Genomic DNA, 23,314 nt, shown 5'->3' with positions numbered 1-23,314 from the left:
CAGGCTGGATCTGGCTCCTAGGCCTTGAGTTTGACACCTCTGTATTAGCCCTATTGCCTCATTTTTGAACTGGGAAGAGTTGAAGAACTGTGTACGTTCAGTCGGTACAAAAAAGCTTTCAAGATCAAATTTTGGTCGGTCACTGGGACCAGAGATTTATTCTTCTGAGCTTTTGGACTCAAGCTGGAGCCGACCTTCAAGGAATTTCTCGGTACTTAAATATGAGCTTTGGACTGTTCTATGAGTTGTGTCTATGTGGTGCCTTCCTAGAGAGAGAAATTCCCTGAAGATGGGTTCCAGGCATGAGTCCAAAAGCTCAGAATAAATCTCTGGTCCCAGTGATTGACCAAAATTTGATCTCACATCATTATCCTGGGACATGTATATTTCGCCTTTGTGATCATAAGTTGAGAACTACCTGTATAGGCATTCCATACAGGTAGTTCTCAACTTATGTGTACACAACTTACATATTGTGAAGGGTGGCCGAGTTGACATTTTGTCATGAAAAGGCCTTCACTTTTGTTTATTATTTATTAATTTTTTATGCCACCCATTTCCCTTACAAGATGACTCTGGGTGGCTTCATTGTACGTTTCTTTCGCCTTCTGGAAGGGTGTGAAAGACAAAATAATTCACGCTTGCTTATACGGTGGCCCTGAACACACAGCAAACTGAAAACTAAGGAGTGATTTTTTTTCACCTCAGGGAAAAAAGATCAGAAAATGCAGTGAACCGCAGCATTATTTGTATTATCATTCTTAATGGAGGGATCTGGCACATTTCCAAATGGAAGCAGCTGCAAGTGCGGAGACTGCAAAGCATTGGGAATCCATGAGGAATCTCGCCCAGTGAGAAAAGATTTGGGAGAATACCACACACAGCATGAATTAACAAACTAAGGGCTGAAACCAACGGTCTTTTACTCCAGTACATGGTACCATACTTCTTTATTTAATACAGAAATATGAGATGCACTGGTACAGTCCACCAACTTTCCAAGCAAAATTTCAGAAGGAGAGCTTGAAGTATTCCTGCATTGACTTCGTAGGGAACTCTTTCTAGCAACATGGAGGTTGGTTCTTGGGACAAAGTGTAAAGCTGTTTGTACTATTGTAATAGTAATAGTATAAAGCTATCACAACATAACTTTTACACCACTGTTTCTCAGGCAACTTTAAGATGTAGCAACGTCATCTCCCAGAATTCCCCAGACAGCACTGCTGTCTGGGGAATTCTGGGAGTTGAAGTCCACACATCTTCAAATTGCTAAGTTTCAGAAACAAAGATTTACAGCAATCCACTTAAAACTATCCAAAAAATTCCCATTAGCAATATTGTTTCATTTACAGTTTTCAACAAAACCTAAGCCATTACAAGTTCCCAATTTCTTCTTTATATTTTGGCTCATAAAATCATAGTGCGTGTTAAATTGTGGTTGTTTTATATTTTAACTTAAAGCATTAAATTATAATTCTTTTTACGCAAGGTGTAAAGACTTATGCTTATTTGTATTGTTAATACCTGATACCTGACGTGTTTATATATTTCATACATTTGTATTGTTTTCTGCGCAGGTTGGCAAACCTGTAAATCATGAAATCGAACAATTACAAATTCTATTTTATATTATAAATCTCTTAACAGATATAAATATATATTTTTTAAATATAAGAGGAACAAGCCTACTATAGCCAGAACTCTTACATTAAGGATTCATTATGAATTTCTCTTTTTCCACCTCAAAGATGAAGAGTTAAAATAGAATCCATGCTAAAATCTGAAATGTAGAGAGATTTAATTAAGGACTTCCTAAAGCTTAAATCATAAGTATTGTACAGAAAAATTAAAATAAGTAACTTAATTAAAAGGTGCGAAAATTAGCTGGTTCGTGTATGAGAAAATGCAGATGTTCTAAGAATATTTTTCTAGTAAAAAGGATAATTAGAAAAAGTTAGGAAAAGATTTCCAATTGTTTTAGATTAAATCTACTAAACTTCAAACAAGTTATACGATTCTGACTTTCTTTACTTAATTTTTCTGAATGTTAACACTTTGGAACCCTCCTTTAATGAGAAACATAAACTTTCAATTTTAAAATGTTTGTAACATTTAAAAAGATATTTACTTTGCTACAGCCAATCCATTTACCCAGTCTGAAAAACATCTACTAATGTTTTTAGTAAAACATTATGCTTCAGAATTATTTTCATGTTCCATTTTAATTCTTAAGACCTTCCCAAGTTTTAGGTAAGGCTTGAAAGCCAAACACGGGAATGCATGAAGTTATCTTGAAGACGACAAAATGCGATGACTACATTTATGACACCCAGTTCTGAATACTGTCTGGAAATCTCAATGAGAGAAGACAATGAAGGAGAATGGAAATCAAAGAAATGATTTGGCATTTCAGTCTGATGAGTAATTTAATTTGGACAACTGTTTCTGACTGAAGATATATAAGAAAGGCATCTCAGAAGGTGCTAGAAGGTGCCTGAGAAATTGGAGACGTCTGTTTTAGGTGTTAAGTTCGGCACTATTTCCCTAATATTCTCAATTTTTCTTTATGCTTTTGAACTCTGCCGTAAGGAAGCTTCTTAAAACAGATGGGAGCTTTTGCCTCAAATGAATAGAAGACTCTTGATTTGTCCATTGGAGTAGCAGATGGGATTTGTTATCCCCGTTTGCCCAGAATATGGGCAACAGGAGGTGGTTAGGATTTGGTATGCTTCTACTGTGTTTGCCACTGGATGGTCAACATGACTTCATTTCTGGCACTGTAACGGATTCATTTCTAACGGTTTAACCTTTTTTGTACGGTTTATTTCACATTGTGTTTTCATTGGTTTTTTTTAAGTTTTGCTGACATGCGTGTCAATTATTTCGGTTTTCTGGGTAGGATGGATTTAATCAGTGAATTAAAATGGGTTACGCTACCACTGATCAGCACTGGCCCCCTACAGATGCTCACAGGACCAACCGTATATCAAAGGAAGGAAGAAAATTGGCTCTAATTCATTCATCGGAGCTCAAGTTCATACTGGCAGAGGGTCCTGAGGTTTGAAGCATCCCCAAGGCCTCCTCCCTGCAGGCCTGATACAGGGAGGGCACAATCTGCCGGCTGAAGGTGGTACCGGATGGGATTTTATAGTTGGGGGCAAGCAACTTCAGCAGGTGCTGGAAACCTGCCTCTTCCACCATGCTGAAGGGCTGATCGTCCAGAGCCATCATCTGGGCAATAGCACGGGTCACTTCCGATGGCTTTGGACCAGGCTGCCTTTTACCGGGTGACTTCTGCTTCGTCCAGCACTGGGGCAAAGCACTTGGCATCAGAACAGGTCCGTTCGACTTACTGCTAGTTGGCAACATGGCTTGCGTTGTGGCGATGGCAGCCAGAACGATGTTGCCATGATGCCTCTGCAGATGTTTCAGCAACCCAGATGTTGAAAAATGTTTTGAGTTCTTGCCTCGGCTAACCCGTCTCTTGCAGTGCGTGCAGATGCCATAGCAGGGGTCCTCCGAATCCAACTCAAAGTGGTCCCACACCACGCTATGCTCAGGACCACTCCGGGGTTTCTTTGTGGGAGGTGGGTGGCTTGGGAAGACTTCTGGGATCTCATGACCAACCTCTCTAGGAAAGTAGGAGGAATTCGGAAGGGACATTCTCTGGTATCTCTTCCAATGAACTTCTCCCAGCTCAAAAGAGTCCTTTCCTGCCCCGATGGGCGATCCATCCTGAGTCTCTCGTGATTCAGATTGTCCTTCCAGCCTCTCATGTTTGACGGGCACCTGGTCGTAGCCGATCTGTGGCCCCATCCTGGAGTTATCCTCTGTTTCAGCTTCTCCACACTGAGGAATCTCCACCTTGATGTAATTTCCCATTTCGTCCCCTAAGGAAAGAAAGAGGTAATCATTTTTCACAGGAAGTAACAAACCTATTAACCCAAAGGTGATTTTTGCAAGAGGCAACTGGACATTCTTGTTTTTCTTTGAAGATATTTCACTTCTCATGCAAGTCCAGTTGCCTCTTGAAAAAAAGCACCTTTGGGACAACCATGACTTGGAGAATCTCCATGGACATAAACCTATTAACATGTTGTGGCCTGCCGGCGGCCAGCAGAGCTGGCAGCAGTCAGACAGTGAGGAGGTTGGGGAGGAACTTGGGCTGGGGAAGGCTCAGATGAGGGAGTTAGACAGTAGTGAGGCAGAGGAACAGCTGGAGCCTATTCCTAGTGTGCGCATGCACAGAGCTGCCAGAAGACAAGAACAACTAAGAAAGCAGGGTCGACGGGAGTAAAGCCACACCTTGGAGGTGATTGGCCCCTCCCATAGGAAACAAAAGAAGAACGAATGGGGAGTGGGCTTTTGCAGGAAACTGTTCGTTCGTTTCAAGAGTGGAAAGTTCTGTTCGTGACTATAAGAGACTCTGTGCCAAGTTTTGCCTTGCCCTGCGTTTGGAAACTAGTTATCTGGCAGCTTTCCAAGCAAGATAAGGTTTGTGTTGATAAATATTCCTCTGAAAGACTGTTTGCCAAGCCTTTGTGACTGTGAATGAAAGGAATTCACAGTTGTGTAAATAAAAGGGGTTTTGCCAGGACCAAGACTCTGCTTCATCCTTTTTAAGGAAGCCTAGGTCAGAACATAACCCTTCTAGGTCAGGGATCCCCAACTCCTCATTTGTGGATCGGAACTGGGCTGCAGCATGCCAGAAACCAGGCCGTGCAAACCGGCAAAGCCCCACCCACAGGATGCAGGCAGCATGTGAAATCCTGTCCCGTCCAGTCCATGGAAAAACCTCTCTCCACGGAACTGGTCCCTGGTGTCCAAAAGGTTGGGGGCAGCTGTTCTAGGTGATTTCTCTCCCTGCCCTGTCCATCTTTCTCTCTCTCACACATACACATACTCTCAAGACTTTTATGCAGACTACGTTTTAAAAACTGTAGGCCTCCGAGTGTTCCATTTTTATTTTGCTGTGGTCAGTTAATGAATTGGGGTTTGTTTTGTTTTTTAGAAACTCAGCAAGATGTTTCTTGAAATTACATGTGAATTGCGAAGTTTCGCTCACATCTGAGGAAAAGAAAGGAGGACCCCGGAAAACAAGCAAAGAGGCAGAGGCGGAAATGGCCATCTCAATTTGTTAAGTGAAGTTAGCACTTTTTGCTGGATGGGCACCTTGAGTTGGTGAGGGACTGGGTTGGGTGTCGTCTGTGGGGTTTTGTGTGTGAGGGTGTGTGTGTGTCTTTGAATCAGTGTTGACTTCTGGTGACTGCCTGGATAAGTCCCTGCAGTTTTCTTGGCAAGATTTCAGAAGTGGTTTGCCATTGGCTCCTCCTTCATAGGGCTCAGCGAGAATGACTGGCCCAGGTCACCCAGCTGGCTTCGTGCCTAAGGTGGGACTAGAACTCACAGTCACCTGGTTGCTAACCTGATGATTTCACAGCTACATCAAACTGGCTCTCACTGCGTTTCTTTTTTTCTTTCATTTTGTGAAACCGTATCAAGTTGTTTGGAGTGGGCCAGACTAGAAACTAAAGGAAAAGAACAGAAGGCGAAAAGAAGAACGATGGAGGAAGAGAGGAAGGAAAAAGAAATTGCTCTGTCTGTTCAGAATAGAATAGAATAGAGTTGGAAGGGACCTTGGAGGTCTTCTAGTCCAACCCCCTGCTCAAGCAGGAAATCCTGTACCATTTCAGACAGATTGTTGTCCAATCTCTTCTTAAAAACTTCCAGTGTTGGACCATTCACAACTTCTTGGAGGAGATAAGTTGTTCCACTGATTAATTGTTCTAACTGTCAGGAAATTTCTCCTTAGTTCTAAGTTGCTTCTCTCCTTGATTAGTTTCCATCCATTATTCCTTGTCTAGCCTGCAGGTGCTTTGGAGAATAGCTTGACTCCCTCTTCTTCGTGGCCGCCCCTGAGATATTAGAACACTGCTATCCTGTCTCCCCTAGACCTTCTTTTCATTCAACTAGACATACCCAGTTCCTGCAACTTTTCTTCATATGTTTTAGCCTCCAGTTCCCTCATCATCTTTGTTGCTCTTCTCTGCACTCTTTCTAGAGTCTCAACATCTTTTTTACATTGTGGAGACCAAATTTCTTCAAATGTCTCAGCGGAAAATTTCCTTGTCTCTTCTCGAGACCCTCATTAACCCACATTAGGGGAAGATTAGGAATACAGCATTGTGTAGGAAGACATCTGGATTTTTTTTATTTTCTCCATCAAATGGCTCAATTCTCCTTGGTTTTGAGGCAGGAAAAGAGCTCTGAATGCCTCCGCAGCTCCCTGCCATGTCTCCCTCCAAGAAAGAGGAACCTGGCACCAGTAACGATTACTTGATGTACCGTGGCAAAAACAGCTCGATCTGAGAGACATATGGCACTCCTGCAATCGCCTCCTTTGCGCCAAGAACAATATGGCCTTTCCAAACGAGGACAGAGGAATCCACCCTGGGAAGAAAACTGGATGATCCTCTGGGCCGCCGAGGACTATTCAACATCTCTGCCAACACTCCCCCTCAGCTCCTCAGTCAAGAATGTAACATCTGAAGGCATTTGGTAAATGACGCTGAGGTTCCCACCAAACCTCCATGGACCAGCTCTTGGCCAGACCAAATGCTCTACCGGATGACAGGAGCCAGCTGGTTGAGCCCGGGGAGAGGACAATAGAAATCCAGACACCCTTTGGATCATGTCCATATCTATTTGTGGAAGAAACTGCAAAGGGTGATGGCTCTCGCCCTCCAAGTTCCTCAACACTGGAATTAGGAATACAGCAGAGAGGAAAAAATAGTGGGTGAAGGAGCAGCCATTCTTGGACAGGAGAAACAGTGGAGCCTTCGGATCCAGACGTCCATTGACTATGCACAATAATCTCTCTATAGCCGTGATGGTGAACCTATGGCACGGATGCCACAGGTGGCACGCGTAGCCGTATCAGTGGGCACGCCAGCTCAGCTCCAGTGTGCATGCATGTGCTGGCCAGCTGATTTTTGGGCCCACCAGAAGTAGGGAAACAGGCCCCTTGTGTAGGGGGGAGACCCGTTTTTCTTTCTCACCTGGCTCCAGATCCTCTCTATGCATCTGGGGAGGGCGAAAACAGCCTTCCCCACCCCCTCGGATGCCCTCCAGAGGCCTGAAACCACCCATTTCCCAACTTCCGGTTGGACTGGAAGTGATGTTTTTTGCTGTCCCCAGCCTCCAGAGACTCGTAGAGATCTGGAGCCAGGTGGGAAAGAAAAACGGGCCTACCAGGCCATCACGTGCCAGGAGTGGGTAGGGGGGGGTAGGGGGGTTGCATGCGCATGCGTGGGGCGGGGCACATAGAATTATGGGTGTGGGCACTCATGTGCATGAACCCCCCCCCCGCCTCTCCTGGCACGCGATGGCAAAAGGTTACCATCACTGCTCTATAGGATTCAAGGAGAAACTCCGAGCCATCAATAATAAGAGAACTGTCAGGTGTGAAGGGCAGGGGTGAAATGCTCTGAAGTCTGCTACTGGTTCAGTTCGTGCGTACATGCACAGTGCATGCCAAGAATGTGCTTCGCAAGCACGCGCACTGCAGGCGCTACCACATAGCGCTGAAAAATGAGGATTAAGAAGCCTTTTCTGAGTCTGCAAAGGCAAGTAGGACAGCATGGAGAAGGGGGGGAACAGCTGTGCCGTGCGATTTAGATTCACTAAAAAGCAGGATTTCCTGCTTTCTAGCGAATATAAATCGCGCGGAACAGCTAATCATCAGAAATACTTGTTCACCTGAAACAGTAACATTTTTTTTTACTACCGGTTCAAGCGAACCGGTCCGAACCAGTAGCATTTCACCCCGGTGAAAGGCCAGTAATTCTGATTACACCGACTTATTACTAATCATGCCTATGCATAGGAATCTACTCAACTAACAATTAGCACCATCTTGGGGTTAGATAGGGTCAACGGAAGTTAAGAGGGGTTGGATTTAGTCACTTGTGGCTACGTACAGACTCTAGGCTGATTCCTCTTTTGACTCCACCCAGCATTCTGCCACTCCTTCTCCTACAAGAACTGAGCTTTCCAATCATATGCATGAGGGAATGTCCAACCTTCTCCAGTACTATACGAAGATTTGAGCACCAAAAGCTACATTTCCTGAACCCCTCTGTCCTCCAGAAACATTCTGAAAATCTGGAGGAGGCAGTGCCACTCTCTCAACTGGACACTTTTCCTCAAAGCACAAAAATCCCACCATAATAATAAGTGAAGGAGACATGGACGCCAAGGTAGAAGTTCTCTCTCACGTCCACCACATGCCTCTTTTGGAGGTACAGGTAGAACTCAACTTACAACAGTTCATTTAGTGACCTTTCAAAGTTACAACGAAACTGAAAAAAATGACGTATGACCGTTTTCCCCAGTTACAACCATTACAACAGCCCCATGATCATGTGATCAAAATTCTGAATCTTGGTAACTGGTTCATATTTATGACCGTTGCAGTGTCCTGGGGTCATGTGATCTCCTTTTGTGATCTTCTGACAAGCAAAGTCAGTGGGGAAACCAGATTCACTTAACAGCTGCATTACTAACTGCAGTGATTCACTTAACAGCTGAGGCAAGAAAAGTCATAAAATGGAGCAAAACTCACTTAACAAATTTCTCACTTAACAACAGAAATTTTGGGCTCAATTGGGGTCATAAGTTGAGGACTATCTATATATCCCATAGCTTTCCTATTATCTTTCCATAAGGTGATCAAGGCAGGGTTATTTGGATGGGGCTTCAAAATTTAGGCACCAACTCATTTGATTATTCTCCCAATTGGTACCTTTTTAAAAATTATTTATTACACCATTAGATTTATAATCTGCTTTATTTTGTACAACTCAAGGTGGCATACTAATAATGTTCCTGCCTCTTATTTTCCCAACACCAACTTTTTGATAAGAAGGTATGTTGCTTGTATCCTTACGATTTATATTGATATTGTTTCCTGATTGCTTATTTGTACCCTATGACTATCATTAAGTGTTGTACCTTATGATTCTTGATGAAGGTATCTTGTCTTTTATGTAAGTGTACATAAAGTGGAGCATATGCACCAAGATAAATACCTTGTGTGTACAATCACACTTGGCCAATAAAAAAAATTCTATTCTATTCTATTCTATTCTATTCTATTCTATTCTATTCTATTCTATTCTATTCTATTCTATTCTATTCTATTCTATTCTATTCTATTCTATTCTAGTCTAGTCTAGTCTAGTCTAGTCTAATTCTAATTCTAATTCTATTCTATTCTGAGAGTGAGTGAAAGTTACTCTGCTCACATTTTATATTCTTTTAAGCTGTGAAGAGTTTTACCAAGCTGAATAGCAGAGAAATATGTAAATCAGACAGAAAAATTGGGATAGAATGGCAATCCACTATTGTGTCAGGTTTCATCCTGACCTGTAATGGAACAAGGAGGTTAGGCAGGCAAAATTCACTTTCTTGATAAGGTAGCAATACAAACATTAGAAAGGCAATTCATATGAAGGAAGAAAACCAGCAATGGCAACCTGCAAGATTCGAGCCATCTGGCATCTTTTTCTCCCATCTGTGTTTTAATGGACTGGGGGGGGGGGGGGGGGCATTTATTTTGTGAAGACCAGCCGACACCTCTCAATGTTCCTTCCTTCCTTCCTTCCCTTCCTTCTTTTTCCTTCCCTCTTCATTCTCCTTTCTTCTTCCTTCCCCTTTTTCCTTATTTTTCCTTCCTTGCTCTCTTCCCATCTTCCCTTCTTTTTCTTCATCTTACCTCTTTCCCTTTCTCCTTTCCTGTCCCTTCTTGCATGCTCAAATGGAAAAGGGAAACACTTCTCCTTTTGTTTTGTTTTTAGTTTGTTTTGCTAGCCCTCTGCCAGGGGGGGGTTGCACTGAGCTCCGTTTTTGCTGGCAGAGAGCTGCAGGAAGCCATCATGGCTGAGAACTGAGCCCGGGAGGGCCACATGCGGCCCCCTAAGCTCCATTTCTGCTGGCAGAGGCACCGCAGGCTGGTCCTTTGCTGTTTCCAGGCCGGCCCCATGGCCCAGATCTGGCCCGCAGGCCTTGAGTTGACACCCCCCCCTTCTATAAGAGATTAGTTTGATCTCATCAGGGTCTCATCAGCTGTCAATGGGGTCACGATGGGTCGGACACGACTTCACAACTAGCAACAACATCAGGGCCTTTGCTTTTGATCTTGCCAGTTTTAATGTTCTCACTAGAAAGTAAACCCCAATTTTCTATTAACTCTTTCCATTCTAAAAATAGCAGCTTGGATGAACTCGTGTTTCTGGAGCCAGGAAGACAATTTCCTCACCCAAAATGTCCGTATTTGCGTCATCGTCCTCCTGCAGGACGTGCCACAGCATAGTCTGCTGGCCTGGCTGGGTAATGTTCTGCTTCACAATCTGCAAAGACCCTCCAGGTTCCTTGAGATCCTTGGATCCCTGCAAAGAGAAAGAGACCTTGATACTCCTTCAGTAAATTTTGTGGGAATAGTTTACTTTTCCTTGAGATCCACTCAGGGGTGGGCTTCTGGGGGTTCGGGAGAACCTCTAGCTAAGATTCTGTGCAGTTCGGAGTGGCTGGCCCCGCCCACCCCACCCCTCCCCTCCCAAGAGTCCCCAGGCGGCCCGTTTTGGATGCAGATAAGTGCAGGGCGTGCGCTGGGGCTCGGGGAGGATGTATAACGGGCCTACCGGAAGTTCAGGAAGGCTGGAAACGGGCCCGTTTCCGGCCTTCAGAGGGCCCTGGAGCCTGGGGAGGCCGTTTTTTGCCCTCCTGGAGGCTCGACAAAAGCCTCTGGAGCCTGGGGAGGGCAAAGACGCCCCCCCCGGTGGTGCAGGAGGCCAACTAGGCCACAGCCACCATGGCCACGCCCACCCAGGAACCGGGCAGAGAACCCCTTGTTAAAATTTTTGAAGCCCACCCCTGGGTCCAGTGAACACCAAACAAAATTAACAACTCTTCTCCTATCAGATTCTATAGAAGAAACGGTGTTAAAGCAAAACTGCAAACTTCCTTAAAGCACATTGCCTTGCAATGTGGGCATGGCACACTGCCCACAGGCTACTAGACGAGGACAAATCAGGCATTTCAAAGATCGCTTGGAGGTGGGAGACACTTATAATGTAATCTACCGGATTCCTGCATGGACTGCACTCTGACTATATAAGACAGTCAGGGAGGAAATTAACCACTAGATTGCAAGAACACAAGGGAGCCGTCAGACGAGGAGACCCAACTTCATTAGTAGCCTCACATTGCAATGAACAAGGAAAGTGCATTCAATTTTACAGCTACTAAGATTGTTGGCCGAGCAGGTACAAAAACAGCCAGGGAAATGATTGAAGCCTGGGAAATGGCCCCCTTGTCAGTCAACAGGAGTGCTGATTTACCACCAGCTTACCAAATACTTCGGAGCCTAGGGCCTGGCAGTATAAGGAAACAACAGCCAATCGCCAGCCATCAACACATCAATCAACCAATAGGAAGGCACCACATAAATACAACTCATACTCCAAAGCAGGGTCTCCAACCTTGGCAACTTTAAGACTTGTGGACTATGCTGGCTGAGGAATTCTGGGAGTTGAAGTCCACAAGTCTTAAAAGTTGCCAAGGTTGGCAACAAAGGTTGGCCCAAAGCACATATTCCAGTAGAGAGGAGTTCCCAGAGGATGGGCTCCAACACGAGTCTGAAAGCTCAGAATAAACTTCTGGTTTCGGTGACGGACTGATTGGATCTTACATATTGCTTCTCTTTAACCAGTAGACTTGACGAGCCATCCATGTACACCCTAAACATAACTTGACCCATACCTCTTTCCCTCCAGCCTGGCCCACTTCTTCTCCTTCAGGAGGAAATGGCAAAGGAGAGAGACTTGGGTATTTCGGTCCACTGCCTACAAAGAACATAAAAGATTTCAGTATGGAATTTCAAAATAGGAAATTTTGTCTCTCCTATTTCTAAGAAGGCGTTTTGTTAATAGTCTTTGCTGGGCCCCGTTGATTATGATCACAAAGATTCGGATCATAAAGGCATGCTTAGATTTTCTATTTACAGGTAGTCCTCAGCTTATGACCACAACTGAGCCCAAAATTTATGTTGTTGAGTGCGAAATTTGTTAAGTGAATCACTGCAGTTGTTAAATTAGTAACACGGTTGTTAAGTGAATCTGGTTTCCCTATTGACTTTTCTTGTAAGAAGGTCGCAAAATAGGATCGCATGACTCTGGGACACTGCAACCACTCATAAATGTGAGTCAGTTGTCAAGCATCCAAATATGAATCACGTCACCATGGGGATGCTGCAACGGTCATAAGCATGAAAAATGGTCGTAAGTCACTTTTTTCAGGGCCGTTGTAACTTCGAACGGTCACTAAACAAACTGTTGTAAGTTGAGGACTACCTGTATTCATCAAATTTAGAAACCACCCATCTCCTTCACAGAGATACAAAGATGGCTGTGATTAAGATATACCAAAAACCAATTTTACACAGATGCAAAAATAGCATATAGTTCTTCCAGAACTCAGTTATAGCTTTCCTGATCCTTGACCATCAACCTATGTTTCCCAAATTATCTCCTCCACAAGGCTCATGCCAAGCCAAGCCAAGCCAAGCCAAGCCAAGCCAAGCCAAGCCAAGCCAAGCCAAGCCAAGCCAAGCCAAGCCAAACCAAACCAAACCAAACCAAACCAAACCCCACAGAAGGAAACGTAGAAGAAAATTTAAATATTCCATGAATTCTTACCCAGCAAATTGGCCTCCACATTTGGATCAGTTTCACCGTAGACAGGTCCCTTCGTGGCATTCAGAGGCTCTTTCTCTGCAACTACCGGTAGGAAATCCACAGGTTTTTCCTTTAAACGCCCCTGTAGCAGGGAAATATAATCTCAAAATGAGAGGAATTTTGATCTCAAAATGAGAGGAAAAGACTTGGCAGGTAAATTTTTTCTGATTTTTCTACCAAAAGCCCCCAGCAGTTCTTTGTTTTCTTGAAGTTCTTCCAAAATCAGTTAGCGAAACTCAGTAGAGAGGCCAACCCCGGCATTAACACATTTCTTAGAAATGTTTCCTGTGATCTGCAGCACACTCACCATCTCTGCATATAAATTTAATAAATAAATAAAAAATGTTGCCCTTGGCCTGGAGTTATACATAGTACCGGTAATAACTGAAAATGTGGTTTCAGGTAAACGATCTCAGCCACTTTGCTTTGGAAGATTATAATAGTACCAGGTTGTTTGGAACCAGTGAATTAGACCTGTTCAACAAACCAGTTACGCAACTGACAAAAGCTACACTTAACCATTTGGACCCACCAGCTCTGCTCAAAATTCAAAGGGGCAGCCTTAACCTACACTGCAGAGGTTCTTTCTTTCAAAGCATTTAATACACTGAAAACGTCTAGAGAGAAAATGATTGAAGACTTACAGTTTAAAAATGGCTGCTAAGAATATATTTAATAAAGGTCATCATTATATAGGCTGCCTTGGGAAGAAATGGCATTAGCTGGCTCTTTTCGTCACGAATTGGGGAAACGTGTAAAAGAACACGATATTTTTACTTCATTATCAGTTTGTCTGATGCATCAAATGGCACAGTAATTTCAGGTGTTTGTATGTTAGGATTTTTAAAAAGCAGCAAAAAATTAAAAAATACAGGAAAGAAAAATCAAAGAACAATACAGCTAGTCCTCGACGTACAATAGCTCGTTTAGTGATTGTTTGAAGTTACAACAGCACTGAAAAAGTGACTTGTGATTGTTTTTCACACTGATGACTGTTACAGCAACCTCACAGTCATGTGATTAAAATTTGGATGCTTGGCAACTGATTCATATTTCTGAGGAGTGCAGTGTCCCAGGGTCATGGGATCCCTTTTGGCCCCATTCTGACAAGCAAAGTCAATGGGGAAGCGGACCTACTGAACAACCGGGTTACTAATTTAACAATTGCAGCAATATTTTTAGAAGTCTTTTAGAATAACAGAGTTGGAAGGGACCTTGGAGGTCTTCTAGTCCAACCCCCTGCTTAGGCAGGAAACCCTACACCACTTCTGACAAATGGTTATCCAACATCATCTTAAAAACTTCCAGTGTTGGAGCATTCACAACTTCTGCAGGCAAGTTATTCCCCTTATTAATTGTTCTAACTGTCAGGAAATTTCTCCTTAGTTCTAAATTGCTTCTCTCCTTGATTAGCTTCCACCCAATGCTTCTTCCTCAGGTGCTTTGGAGAATAGCTTGACTCCCTCTTCTTTGTGGGAACCCCTCAGATATTGGAAGACTGCTATCATGTCTCCCCTAGCCCTTCTTTTCATTAAACTAGACAAACCCAGTTCCTGCAACCATTCTTCATATGTTTTAGCCTCCAGCCCCCTAATCATCTTTGTTGCTCTTCTCTGCACTCTTTCTAGAGTCTCAACAGCTTTTTTACATCGTGGCAACCAAAACTGAATGCAGTATCTACTTAACCACCATGGCAAGAAAGGTTGTAAAATGGGACAATTTAACAACTGTCTCACTTAGCAATAGAAATTTTGGGCTCAATTGTGGTCATAAGCCAAGGACTACCTATACAATCAACCTATTTGGGAAAAGATAGCATCTTTATCTCAGTATAAAAAAACTGAAAAGACTAATATAGAACTGAAAGAATGACATCCCTTCACTGAACCACTGTCTGCTTTGTGAAATAGCTTCAAGGTTTTGGTTACCACCTTTAGAGCGCTCCATGGCTTAGGACCTGGTTACTTACGGGACCGCCTACTACCACAAACAGCCTCCCACCGGCCGGTACGCTCTCATAGAGAGAGGCTCCTCCAGGTGCCGTCAGCCAATGTCGACTGGCAGACCCCAGGGGGAGGGCCTTCTCTGTGGGGGCACCTACTATCTGGAACGAGCTCCCCCCGGAGATACGGAGGATCCCGGATCTGCGCACTTTCCGCCATGCTCTTAAGACCCTCCTATTCCAGCAGGCTGGCCTGGCCTAATTTTCTCCCCTTTCTTTTAAATTTTTTAAACTGAAATTTTAATTTGTTTTTAAATTATTGGGAATTTTAATTGTCTCGGGTGAAATTATTCAATTTGGTTTTAATTAAGTTTTTTAACTTTTGTATTTATGTGTTTTATTTTGTGCCTGTTCACCGCCCTGAGTCCTTCGGGAGTAGGGAGGTATACAAATCTAATAAATCATCATCATCATCATCATCATCATCATCATCATCATCATCTCTGTAGAGTAGTTTTTTTCCTAACTTGGCAGCTTTAAGTCAGGTGGACTTCAACTCCCAGACTTCCCCAGCTGGCCTTGGCAACATTTCTGGGAGTTGAAGCCCACACGTCTTAAAGCTGCCAAGGTTGAGTAACACTGCTCAGATGGCCCTGCTAGTAGGCTTGAAGGACCAGGCTGTTCCCACCCACCTCCGGTGTTGGGGCCATGGAGCAAACTCTGCTGGTTAATTGTTTTTGGGTTTTTTCCCCCTATAATTGGAATGATTTCTTTGACCTCAGACATGTGGATTGTTGATTTTCCTTGTGGTTGGTTTTAATCCTTGTACACAGCCTGGAGTCATTGCTGCTAGATGGGGAGCCACATGAATCATTTAAATGAAACGAATCACTGCCTCTTACCCCAAGGCATGCTAAAAGAACTACGTTTTAATGTTTTGCCAAGGCTCAGCAGGATCGGGACTCTCTGGACCAGACAAAGAATGCTGTTGCGTAGGGCTGACCCAGCTACAAGGGGAACACATTTGTGAAGACTCATCAAATGTCAATCCTTTACTGCTGAGATCTAGAGCATTTAAACTCTACCAGATCTAAACCTTGGGCAGAAATTAAAGGTGCAAAGCATTCCAGTAAGTAATCAGCTTTGTAACAATTAACAGTTTAAATATAAAAAGACAATTTACTACTGCTAATAGTAACCATGTGGTTGCATAGTTGAATATTATTATATTTATCTCTTTTTAATATGCAGCTCAAGTCTGTGAACATACCTAATACTCCTGCCTCCTATTTTCCCCACAACAAAAACCTTGTGAGGTTGGGAGGGCTACGCGACAGTGACTGGCCTAAAGTCACCCTGTCCCTTTCACATACTAAAAGCAGGCCTAGAAATCAGGGTCTCTTGCCCCTAGACCAGCATCTGGTTCTCCAGACACTGTGAATAAATTCTAGTGGGCCATGAACTTAAAAAGAAAATCTGCATTTCATCACTGTACATTGGTTTTCAATTAATAGCTGAGGGTGATTCAATACCAGCTCTGTGTGACCTGTTAGGAACTTGTGCCAGGTTGCTTCCAGGTCCAATTCAAGGTGTTGGTTATCACCTTTAAAGCCATTCAGGGCACAGGAAGAGGGTCTCTAAGGACCCCTCCCACCCAGGCAATCAGGGAGGGTGTGTTGCAAATCCCGTTGTGTAACGAATTTTGACTACCAGGATCTAGGAAGACAGTTTTCTCTGCAGTTTGCTCTGCTCTCTGGAACATCTAAACTTCAGAGAAGAGACGATACCCCATTTTTGGTATTCTGGAGAAGTGTTAAGAGCTGGCTCTGCCAACTAGTGGGGGGGGGGGGTGTCTAAAAATGTTACACAATCCTGGGGATGGTTGGTGGCTTGAGAGCACTCTGCCTTATTAACCTTTGAGCTTTCTGAATTTTTCAACTCTTGATTGCCACTTTTCACTTGTAAATTTTAACCTTGCTTTTCATGTTGCTTTCAGTCATGTTTTATAATATTACCATTTATAAATTGGCCACTTAGATGAGATGGGCGGTGCAAAAATTTGATACTTGATTTGATTTTTATCCCACCTTTGTTACTTTACAAGTAAGTCAAGGTGGCGAATTTAAAGACAATTCCTTTCTCTTATTTTCTCCATAAAAACATCCCTGTGAAGTGGGTTGGGCTGAGAGAGTAACTGGCCCAAATATCATCCAGCTGGCTTTTGTGCCTAAGGCAGGAGTCTCTTGGTTTCTAGGCCAGTGCCTTAATCACTACATCACACTGGCTAAATAAATAAACTTGAGGATCTGGATAGTAAAACCCACCTGAGATGTCCTGGCTTTGGCCTCTTGTTGACTCATCAAGAAGTCCTCCACCAGGGCCACCGCCTGGGAACACGACTCCGGCCTCCTGGCTTGGATCCAACTCCGAAGCTCTGGTGGGAGGCTGGCCAAGAACTGCTCCAGGATCAGCAGCTCCAGGATCTGCTCCTTGGTGCGTCTCTCTGGCTTCAACCACTGGCGGCAAAGCTCCTGGAGTTGGCTGTGGATCCTCCGGGGATCCTCTACCACTTGGCAGCAGAATTGCCGAAAGTGCTGCCGCTGCCTCTCCGTTCTCAGGGCTTCCCCCCGTAAGATGGCAGCCTTCACTTTCTCATAGTTTTCCTGGTCTCTGGCTTCCAGACCTCGGAAGGCCTCTTCCGCTTCTCCGCTCAGGGCTGGCAGGAGGTGGGCCGCCCACTGGTCCCGAGGCCATCGGCAAGCTTTGGCCACTTGCTCAAAGGAGACCAGAAACTCCTTAGTGTCCTCCCAGGGAGAAGCGTCGGACGTCCCAGAGCTTCCCCGACCTGCTAAAATGGGCTGCAGAGATTTCAAGAACTGCTGCAGCTGGGCTTCCCAGCGCTCCTGCATCCCATGACAGGTCTCCCATCGGCAATGTTGTGACGCTCCCCATCCCAGGCGCTCCTTCTTATGCTGGCGATGAATTGCACCCGGGTTTTTTTCTTTTCCTTTTGGCTCCCGATCTGTCCCAGCAGCTCTTGGCTCATTCATTGCTTTCACAGCTGATCGTACCCTTCCAAATTCAGAATTAAGACTTTCACATCACATTATAGGTAAAAGGCCTAAAAAGGTTTTCAACAGAAAATATTCATGACATTTTCTATTCAGATATTACAACCTTTTTTTAAAGATGTGAAGGCAGAAAAAGGGAATTCTTTTAAAAATAGGTTTAAAAAAAGCTTTTCAATCATACCATTCAATGGCTATTTTTGTGGGTCTCTATATGGGTCCAAAAAAAGGGAGGCTGTTAAGACTCACCCTTGACGGAAAAAGTTCTGGGTCGAATCTTTGCACAACTGAGGCAGGAGTCTTCAATCAAACCATCTCTGCAAAAGCAAAGAACAAATATACAGGTAGTCCTCACCTTATGACCACAACTGAGCCCAAAATTTATGTTGCTAAGTGAGAAATTTGTTAAGTCCATTTTGCCCCATTTATAACTTTGCCCGCCACATTTATTAAGTGAATCACTGTGGTTGTTAAATTAGTAACACGATTGTTAAGCGAATCTTTTTCCCTATTGATTTTGTTTAAGTCGGAAGATTGCAAAAAGTTGATCGCATGATCCCGGGGACACTGCCACAGTCATAAACGTTGAGTCAATTGTCGAGCATCTGAACGTAAATCGCACGACCGTGGGGGATGCTGCATCGGTCGTTAAGTGTGAAAAATGGGCATAGGTCACTTTTTCCAGTGCTGTTGTAACTTCAAATGGTCACTAAATGAATTGTTGTAAGTTGAGGACTACCTGTATTTACTGATGCTTTTATTTGCTTATTTCAGTGGCCAAATCTGTGCCCATCTCACCCCAGGAATTCCAGGCACAGAAAATGCAGAAACAACATTCAATTTCATTCAGCCAGAGGTTGATCCATCCCCTCAGAGGCTTTTTTCACTGGCCAACCTGGATATGGGGGCTCATAGAGAAGGACCGTCCCCCCTGCAGCCCCTTGCCAGGCAGGACCGGACTGGCCACCCCAAGGGAAAAGAGCTGCCTGTGGAACAGCTCCCTGTCCTGAGGCAATTCAGGCACTATAAATAGTCCTTGACTTATGACAACAATCGAGCCCAACATTCCTGTTGTTAAGTGAGACCTTTGCTAAGCGAGTTTTGCCCCATTTTTACGACCTCTCTTGCCTCAATTTTTAAGGGATTCTCTGCAGTTGTTAAATTAGTAACACGCTTGTTAAGCAAATCTGGTTTTCCCCTTGATTTTGCTCGTCAGAAGGATGCACAAGGGGATCACGTGACCTCCGGGACATTGCAAACAGTGAATTTTAACCCGTTTTACCACTTTCCTTGTCCCCGTTATTAAGTGAATCACCACAGTTGTTAAGTTAGTAACCTGGTTGTTAAGTGAATATGACTTCCCCATTGGCTTTGCTCATCAGGAGGTCCCACAAGGACCTTTGGGACATAGCAACTGGTCATAAATGTGAAGCAGTTGGCAAGTGTCCGCATTTTGATCACGTGATCGTGGGCAATGCTGCAAAGGTTGCGAGTGCGAAAAACAGTCCCAAGTCCCTTTTTTCAATGCTAGCTTGGAAGGGTCACTAAATAAATGGTCATAAGCTGAGGACTCATGCAGCAGCAGCTCCCAAGTCTCTTTTTTCAATGCTAGCTTGGAAGGGTTAATAAATGAATAGTCCTAAACCGAGAATTGCATGTAGCAGCAGCTCCTAAGTCTCTTTTTTCAATGTTAACTTGGAGAGGTCAGTAAAGGAACAGTCCTAAGCCGAGGACTGCATGTAGCAGCAGCTCCTAAGTCTCTTTTGTCAATGCTAGCTTGGAAGGGTCAGTAAATGAACGGTCCTAAGCCGAGGACTGCATGTAGCAGCAGCTCCTAAGTCACTTTTTTCAATGTTAACTTGGAGAGGTCAGTAAATGAACGGTCGTAAACCGAGGACTGCATGTAGCAGCAGCTCATAGGTCCCTTTTTTTCAATGCTAGCTTTGGAAGGGTCAGTAAATGATCGGTCATAAGCCAAGGACTGCATGTAGCAGCAGCTCATAGGTCCCTTTTTTCAATGCTAGCTTTGGAAGGGTCGGTAAATGAACAGTCCTAAGGCGAGGACTGCATGTAGCAGCAGCTCCTAAGTCTCTTTTTTCAATGTTAACTTGGAGAGGACAGTAAATGAACAGTCGTAAGCTGAGGACTGCATGTAGCAGCAGCTCATAGGTTCCTTTTTTTCAATGCTAGCTTTGGAAGCGTCAGTAAATGAACGGTCCTAAGCCGAGAACTGCATGTAGCAGCAGCTCCTAAGTCTCTTTTTTCAAAGTTAACTTGGACAGGTCAGTAAATGAACAGTCGTAAGCTGAGGACTGCATGTAGCAGCAGCTCATAGGTTCCTTTTTTTCAATGCTAGCTTTGGAAGCGTCAGTAAATGAACGGTCCTAAGCCGAGGACCGCATGGAGCAGCAGCTCAAGGCCTGGGAGAGGCCGCCAGCCAAAGCCCCGTAGGCGGGTCGGGACATCATCACTCTCCCCACCTCCCCCACACACACACATCCGCCTCTGCCCCGAGAGTCGCAGCGAAGGCGGGCATCGCGGGTCTTCCCCCACCGCCCCCCCCCACCCAGTGACAGCTGCGCCGAGACTTCGGGGAAGTCCCCTCCGCCCAGGGATTGGAAGCGGCCCTCCTCCAAGGGGACTCCCCATCCGGCTTCCCGCCAGGCTTTTAGTCACCCTGAGGAGAAGCGAGGCGAAGGGGGTCCCGCCGCCACCTCCACCCTTCCTTCTCCTCCCCCCCCTCCTCCTCCTCCTCCCCGCGCGCGAGGCCGACCAACGGCCATGGCCCACCTCCCCGCCCGCCAGCCACGCGCGTCACGTGACGCTCCTGCCGCGCGACCCCCCCCCTCCCCCGTACCGGAAACGCCTCGAGGCCGCGGGGACCCTCCGGCCTCAGAGGGAGGGAGGGAAGGAAGGAGGGAAGAGGCCTTTCCCGTCGCTGCTTCTTCTGGCTGCTGCCGCCGCCGCTTCTGGCCGTGCGTGGCGGCTTTCCCGCGGCCTCCTCCTCCGCCTCTTTCGTCCCTGCGGGGGCCGGAGGGGCGGAGCGGCGACGAGGGAGGAGGAGGAGGAGGAGGCCTCGCGCGGCCGCTGCCGCCGCCGCCGCCTTCGTGGCAGCTCCGCCCTTGCCGAGGAGAAGCCGGGGAGGCCACGCGGAGGGATGGGAGGCCACGCGGAAATCGCAGGGTCGGCTTTGTGCGGCGGCCGCTTTGAACCGGGCCTGACCCCTGCTTGCGTCTTTCGGCCCAAGGAGGGCTGGAGGCTAAATCATGCGATGGACGGTTGCAGGAACTGGGCATGGCTGGTCTATTGAAGAGAAGGAGCAGGGGAGACATAGTAGCAGTCTTCCAGTATTTGAGGGGCTGCCACAGAGAGGAGGGGGGTCAAGCTATTTTCCAAAGCACCTGAAGGCCAGACAAGGAATAATAATAATAATAATAATAATAATAATAATAATAATAATAATAATAATAATAATAATAATAATACTATTACTATTACTTCTATGCCGCTCACTCTCCGAGGACTCTGGGCGGCAAAGACAGTATACCAGGGTGGATTTGATTTAAATCATGATTTAAATCACTAGTAAAAAGACTTGATTTAAATCAACTCCATTTAAATCATCATTTTTTAAAGAGCAACTGTCATCTCTGCTCCTCCTTTGACCCACTGTTGACTCACCGATAGTCCCAGTGTTGCAGAATATACAGCCTCATGCTACATAACTAAGCTCCATTTCATGCTGAATAAACTAAATTATTTATGTATCTTAAATAGAAAACTATCTTACGATAAGATTTTTACCCCAAAAGTTTTTTATTAAAATAAATTCGATAAAAATCAAAAAAATCCGATTTAAATTAAAAAATCCGATTTAAATCAAAAAAATCTGATTTTTTTGATTTTTTTTAAAAAATCATTGATTTTTATCCACCCTGCAGTATACTAAATAGCATATTGCCCCCGACAATCTGGGTCCTCATTTTACCCACCTCGGAAGGATGGAAGGCTGAGTCAACCTTGAGCCGGTGAGATTTGATCCGTTGATCTGGTGAATAATGGATGGAAACAGATCAAGGAGAGATTCAACCTGGAAATAAGGAGAAATTTTGTGACAGTGAGAACAATCAACCGATGGAACAGCTTTTGCCTTCAGAAGTTGTGGGAGCTTCATCACCGGAGGCTTTCAAGAAGAGACTGGACTGCCATCTGTCAGAAATGGTGTAGGGTCTCCTGCTTGGGCGGTGGAGGAGGGTTGGACTAGATGACGTACAAGGTCCCTTCCAACTCTGCTATTTTATTAAAAATCTATTACTGTAACTGTTACGGCCTTGATGTTTTAATCCGGTTTACCTGCCTCAACTTCGCATATCAAAGTTCCTATCTGCACTCTACAGGTAGTCCTTGACTTACCACAAAGTTTCATTAGTGACTGATCAAAGTTACGGCAGCACTGAAAAAAGCGACTTGGCCAACGTCACACAACTCTCGCAGCATCCCCATGGTCACATGGTCAAAATTCAGACGCTTGGCAACACTCCTCTATTTACGACGGTTGCAGTGTCCCAGGGTCATGTGATCTCCTTTTGCGACCTTCTGACAAGCCAAGTCAATAGAGAAGCCAGATTCACTTAACCGTGTGACTAAAACAACTGCAGTGATTCACTTAACAAGAATGGCCATAAAAGGGCAAAACTCTCAACAACTGCCTCGTTTAGCAATACAAAAATTTTGGCTCAGTTGTGTCCATAAGTCCAGTTATTATGAACTCTCTCTGCACAGCTTCGGATCCAACCAAACTGGATTTATTTCTATTCCTTGCGGACAGCTGGTCATTTGCATTCTTTTTAGAGTGTCATTGAGGCCACTTGGAGGTTTGTCTGTGTCCTCGCGGTCACCTTAGTGCAAATGGGTGTGGAGCTTCCTTGGAACTGCTGGAAGGACAGTGTTGTGGAGCTGTGCTTTTGCAAGAGGTTTCCACCCTGTGTACCTTCACTGTTGAACACGGGTGTAGGATGAGTCTGTGTTGTCTGCATCTCAAACTGAAGCGCAAATGGTTCCTGTAGTCTGCAATTTTTCTCTGTAAAATCATTCATACTCCTGCACGATTCGAGTGCCTCCAGGTGGCCTCAATGACTCTAAAACAGGGGTTCCCATCTTTTCTATGCCCTGCACCCCTAGAATGCTTCTGATATATTCTAGCACCTCTTACAAAAGTAAATAATTATATGCATATAATTATGCGTATACACTATAATTTTGAAACTTCTAAACCCAAGTTTTCGCACCCTTTAGAATATCGTCTCCCACCCCCGATTGGGACCCCCTGCTCTAAAAGGATTGAAATGACCAGTTGTCCGCAAAGGAGTATAAATCCTTCCACTCCCCACCAGCCAGCCAGAGCTGAAGAAGCTTCTTGGATGGGAAGCAAAACATCTTCAAAGAATAACAAGAAAGTCCAGTTGCCTCTTGAAAAAAGCACCCTTCGGGCAAGCATGACCGAGATGACT

At 44.8% G+C, this 23,314-nt stretch overlaps 1 protein-coding gene across 2 annotated transcripts; it reads right to left on the bottom strand.

Moving 5' to 3' along the window:
- Window positions 1-1,897: 1,897 nt before the first annotated feature.
- Window positions 1,898-20,833, bottom strand: LOC139311849 (uncharacterized). Of its 2 annotated transcripts, none has more exons than XM_070936370.1 (7): window positions 20,662-20,833; window positions 18,054-18,121; window positions 17,061-17,857; window positions 12,756-12,876; window positions 11,821-11,903; window positions 10,319-10,448; window positions 1,898-3,890 (listed from the first exon to the last, which is right to left on the bottom strand). In XM_070936370.1, the coding sequence occupies exons 3-7, from the start codon at window positions 17,784-17,786 to the stop codon at window positions 3,016-3,018; spliced, it is 1,935 nt and encodes a 644-aa protein (XP_070792471.1). In that variant the 5' UTR covers window positions 17,787-17,857; window positions 18,054-18,121; window positions 20,662-20,833; the 3' UTR covers window positions 1,898-3,015. The 2 variants fall into 2 exon arrangements, with proteins under 2 accessions (XP_070792471.1, XP_070792472.1); XM_070936371.1 differs by having other exon boundaries at window positions 17,061-17,808.
- Between the last annotated feature and the right edge of the window lie 2,481 nt (window positions 20,834-23,314).

The sequence above is a fragment of the Pituophis catenifer genome, unplaced genomic scaffold (genome assembly GCF_029215685.1).
Source record: "Pituophis catenifer annectens isolate HBS135680 unplaced genomic scaffold, rPitCat1.0.hap2 SCAF_2, whole genome shotgun sequence".
Lineage (NCBI taxonomy): Eukaryota > Metazoa > Chordata > Lepidosauria > Squamata > Colubridae > Pituophis > Pituophis catenifer.
The sequence above is the reverse complement of the archived record's forward strand: the minus strand, read 5'-3'. Positions and strand labels throughout refer to the sequence as shown.

Bases quoted from the DNA above. Each gene is read 5' to 3' on its own strand.
- LOC139311849 (XM_070936370.1), bottom strand. From the start codon at position 17,786: ATGAATGAGCCAAGAGCTGCTGGGACAGATCGGGAGCCAAAAGGAAAA. The intron at 12,877-17,060 runs GTGGGTTTTACT...TCCCTGCTACAG, and splicing joins CCAAAGCCAGGACATCTCAG to GGGCGTTTAAAGGAAAAACC. The intron at 3,891-10,318 runs GTGAGGAAATTG...TTCTTTCCTTAG, and splicing joins CGCAAATACGGACATTTTGG to GGGACGAAATGGGAAATTAC.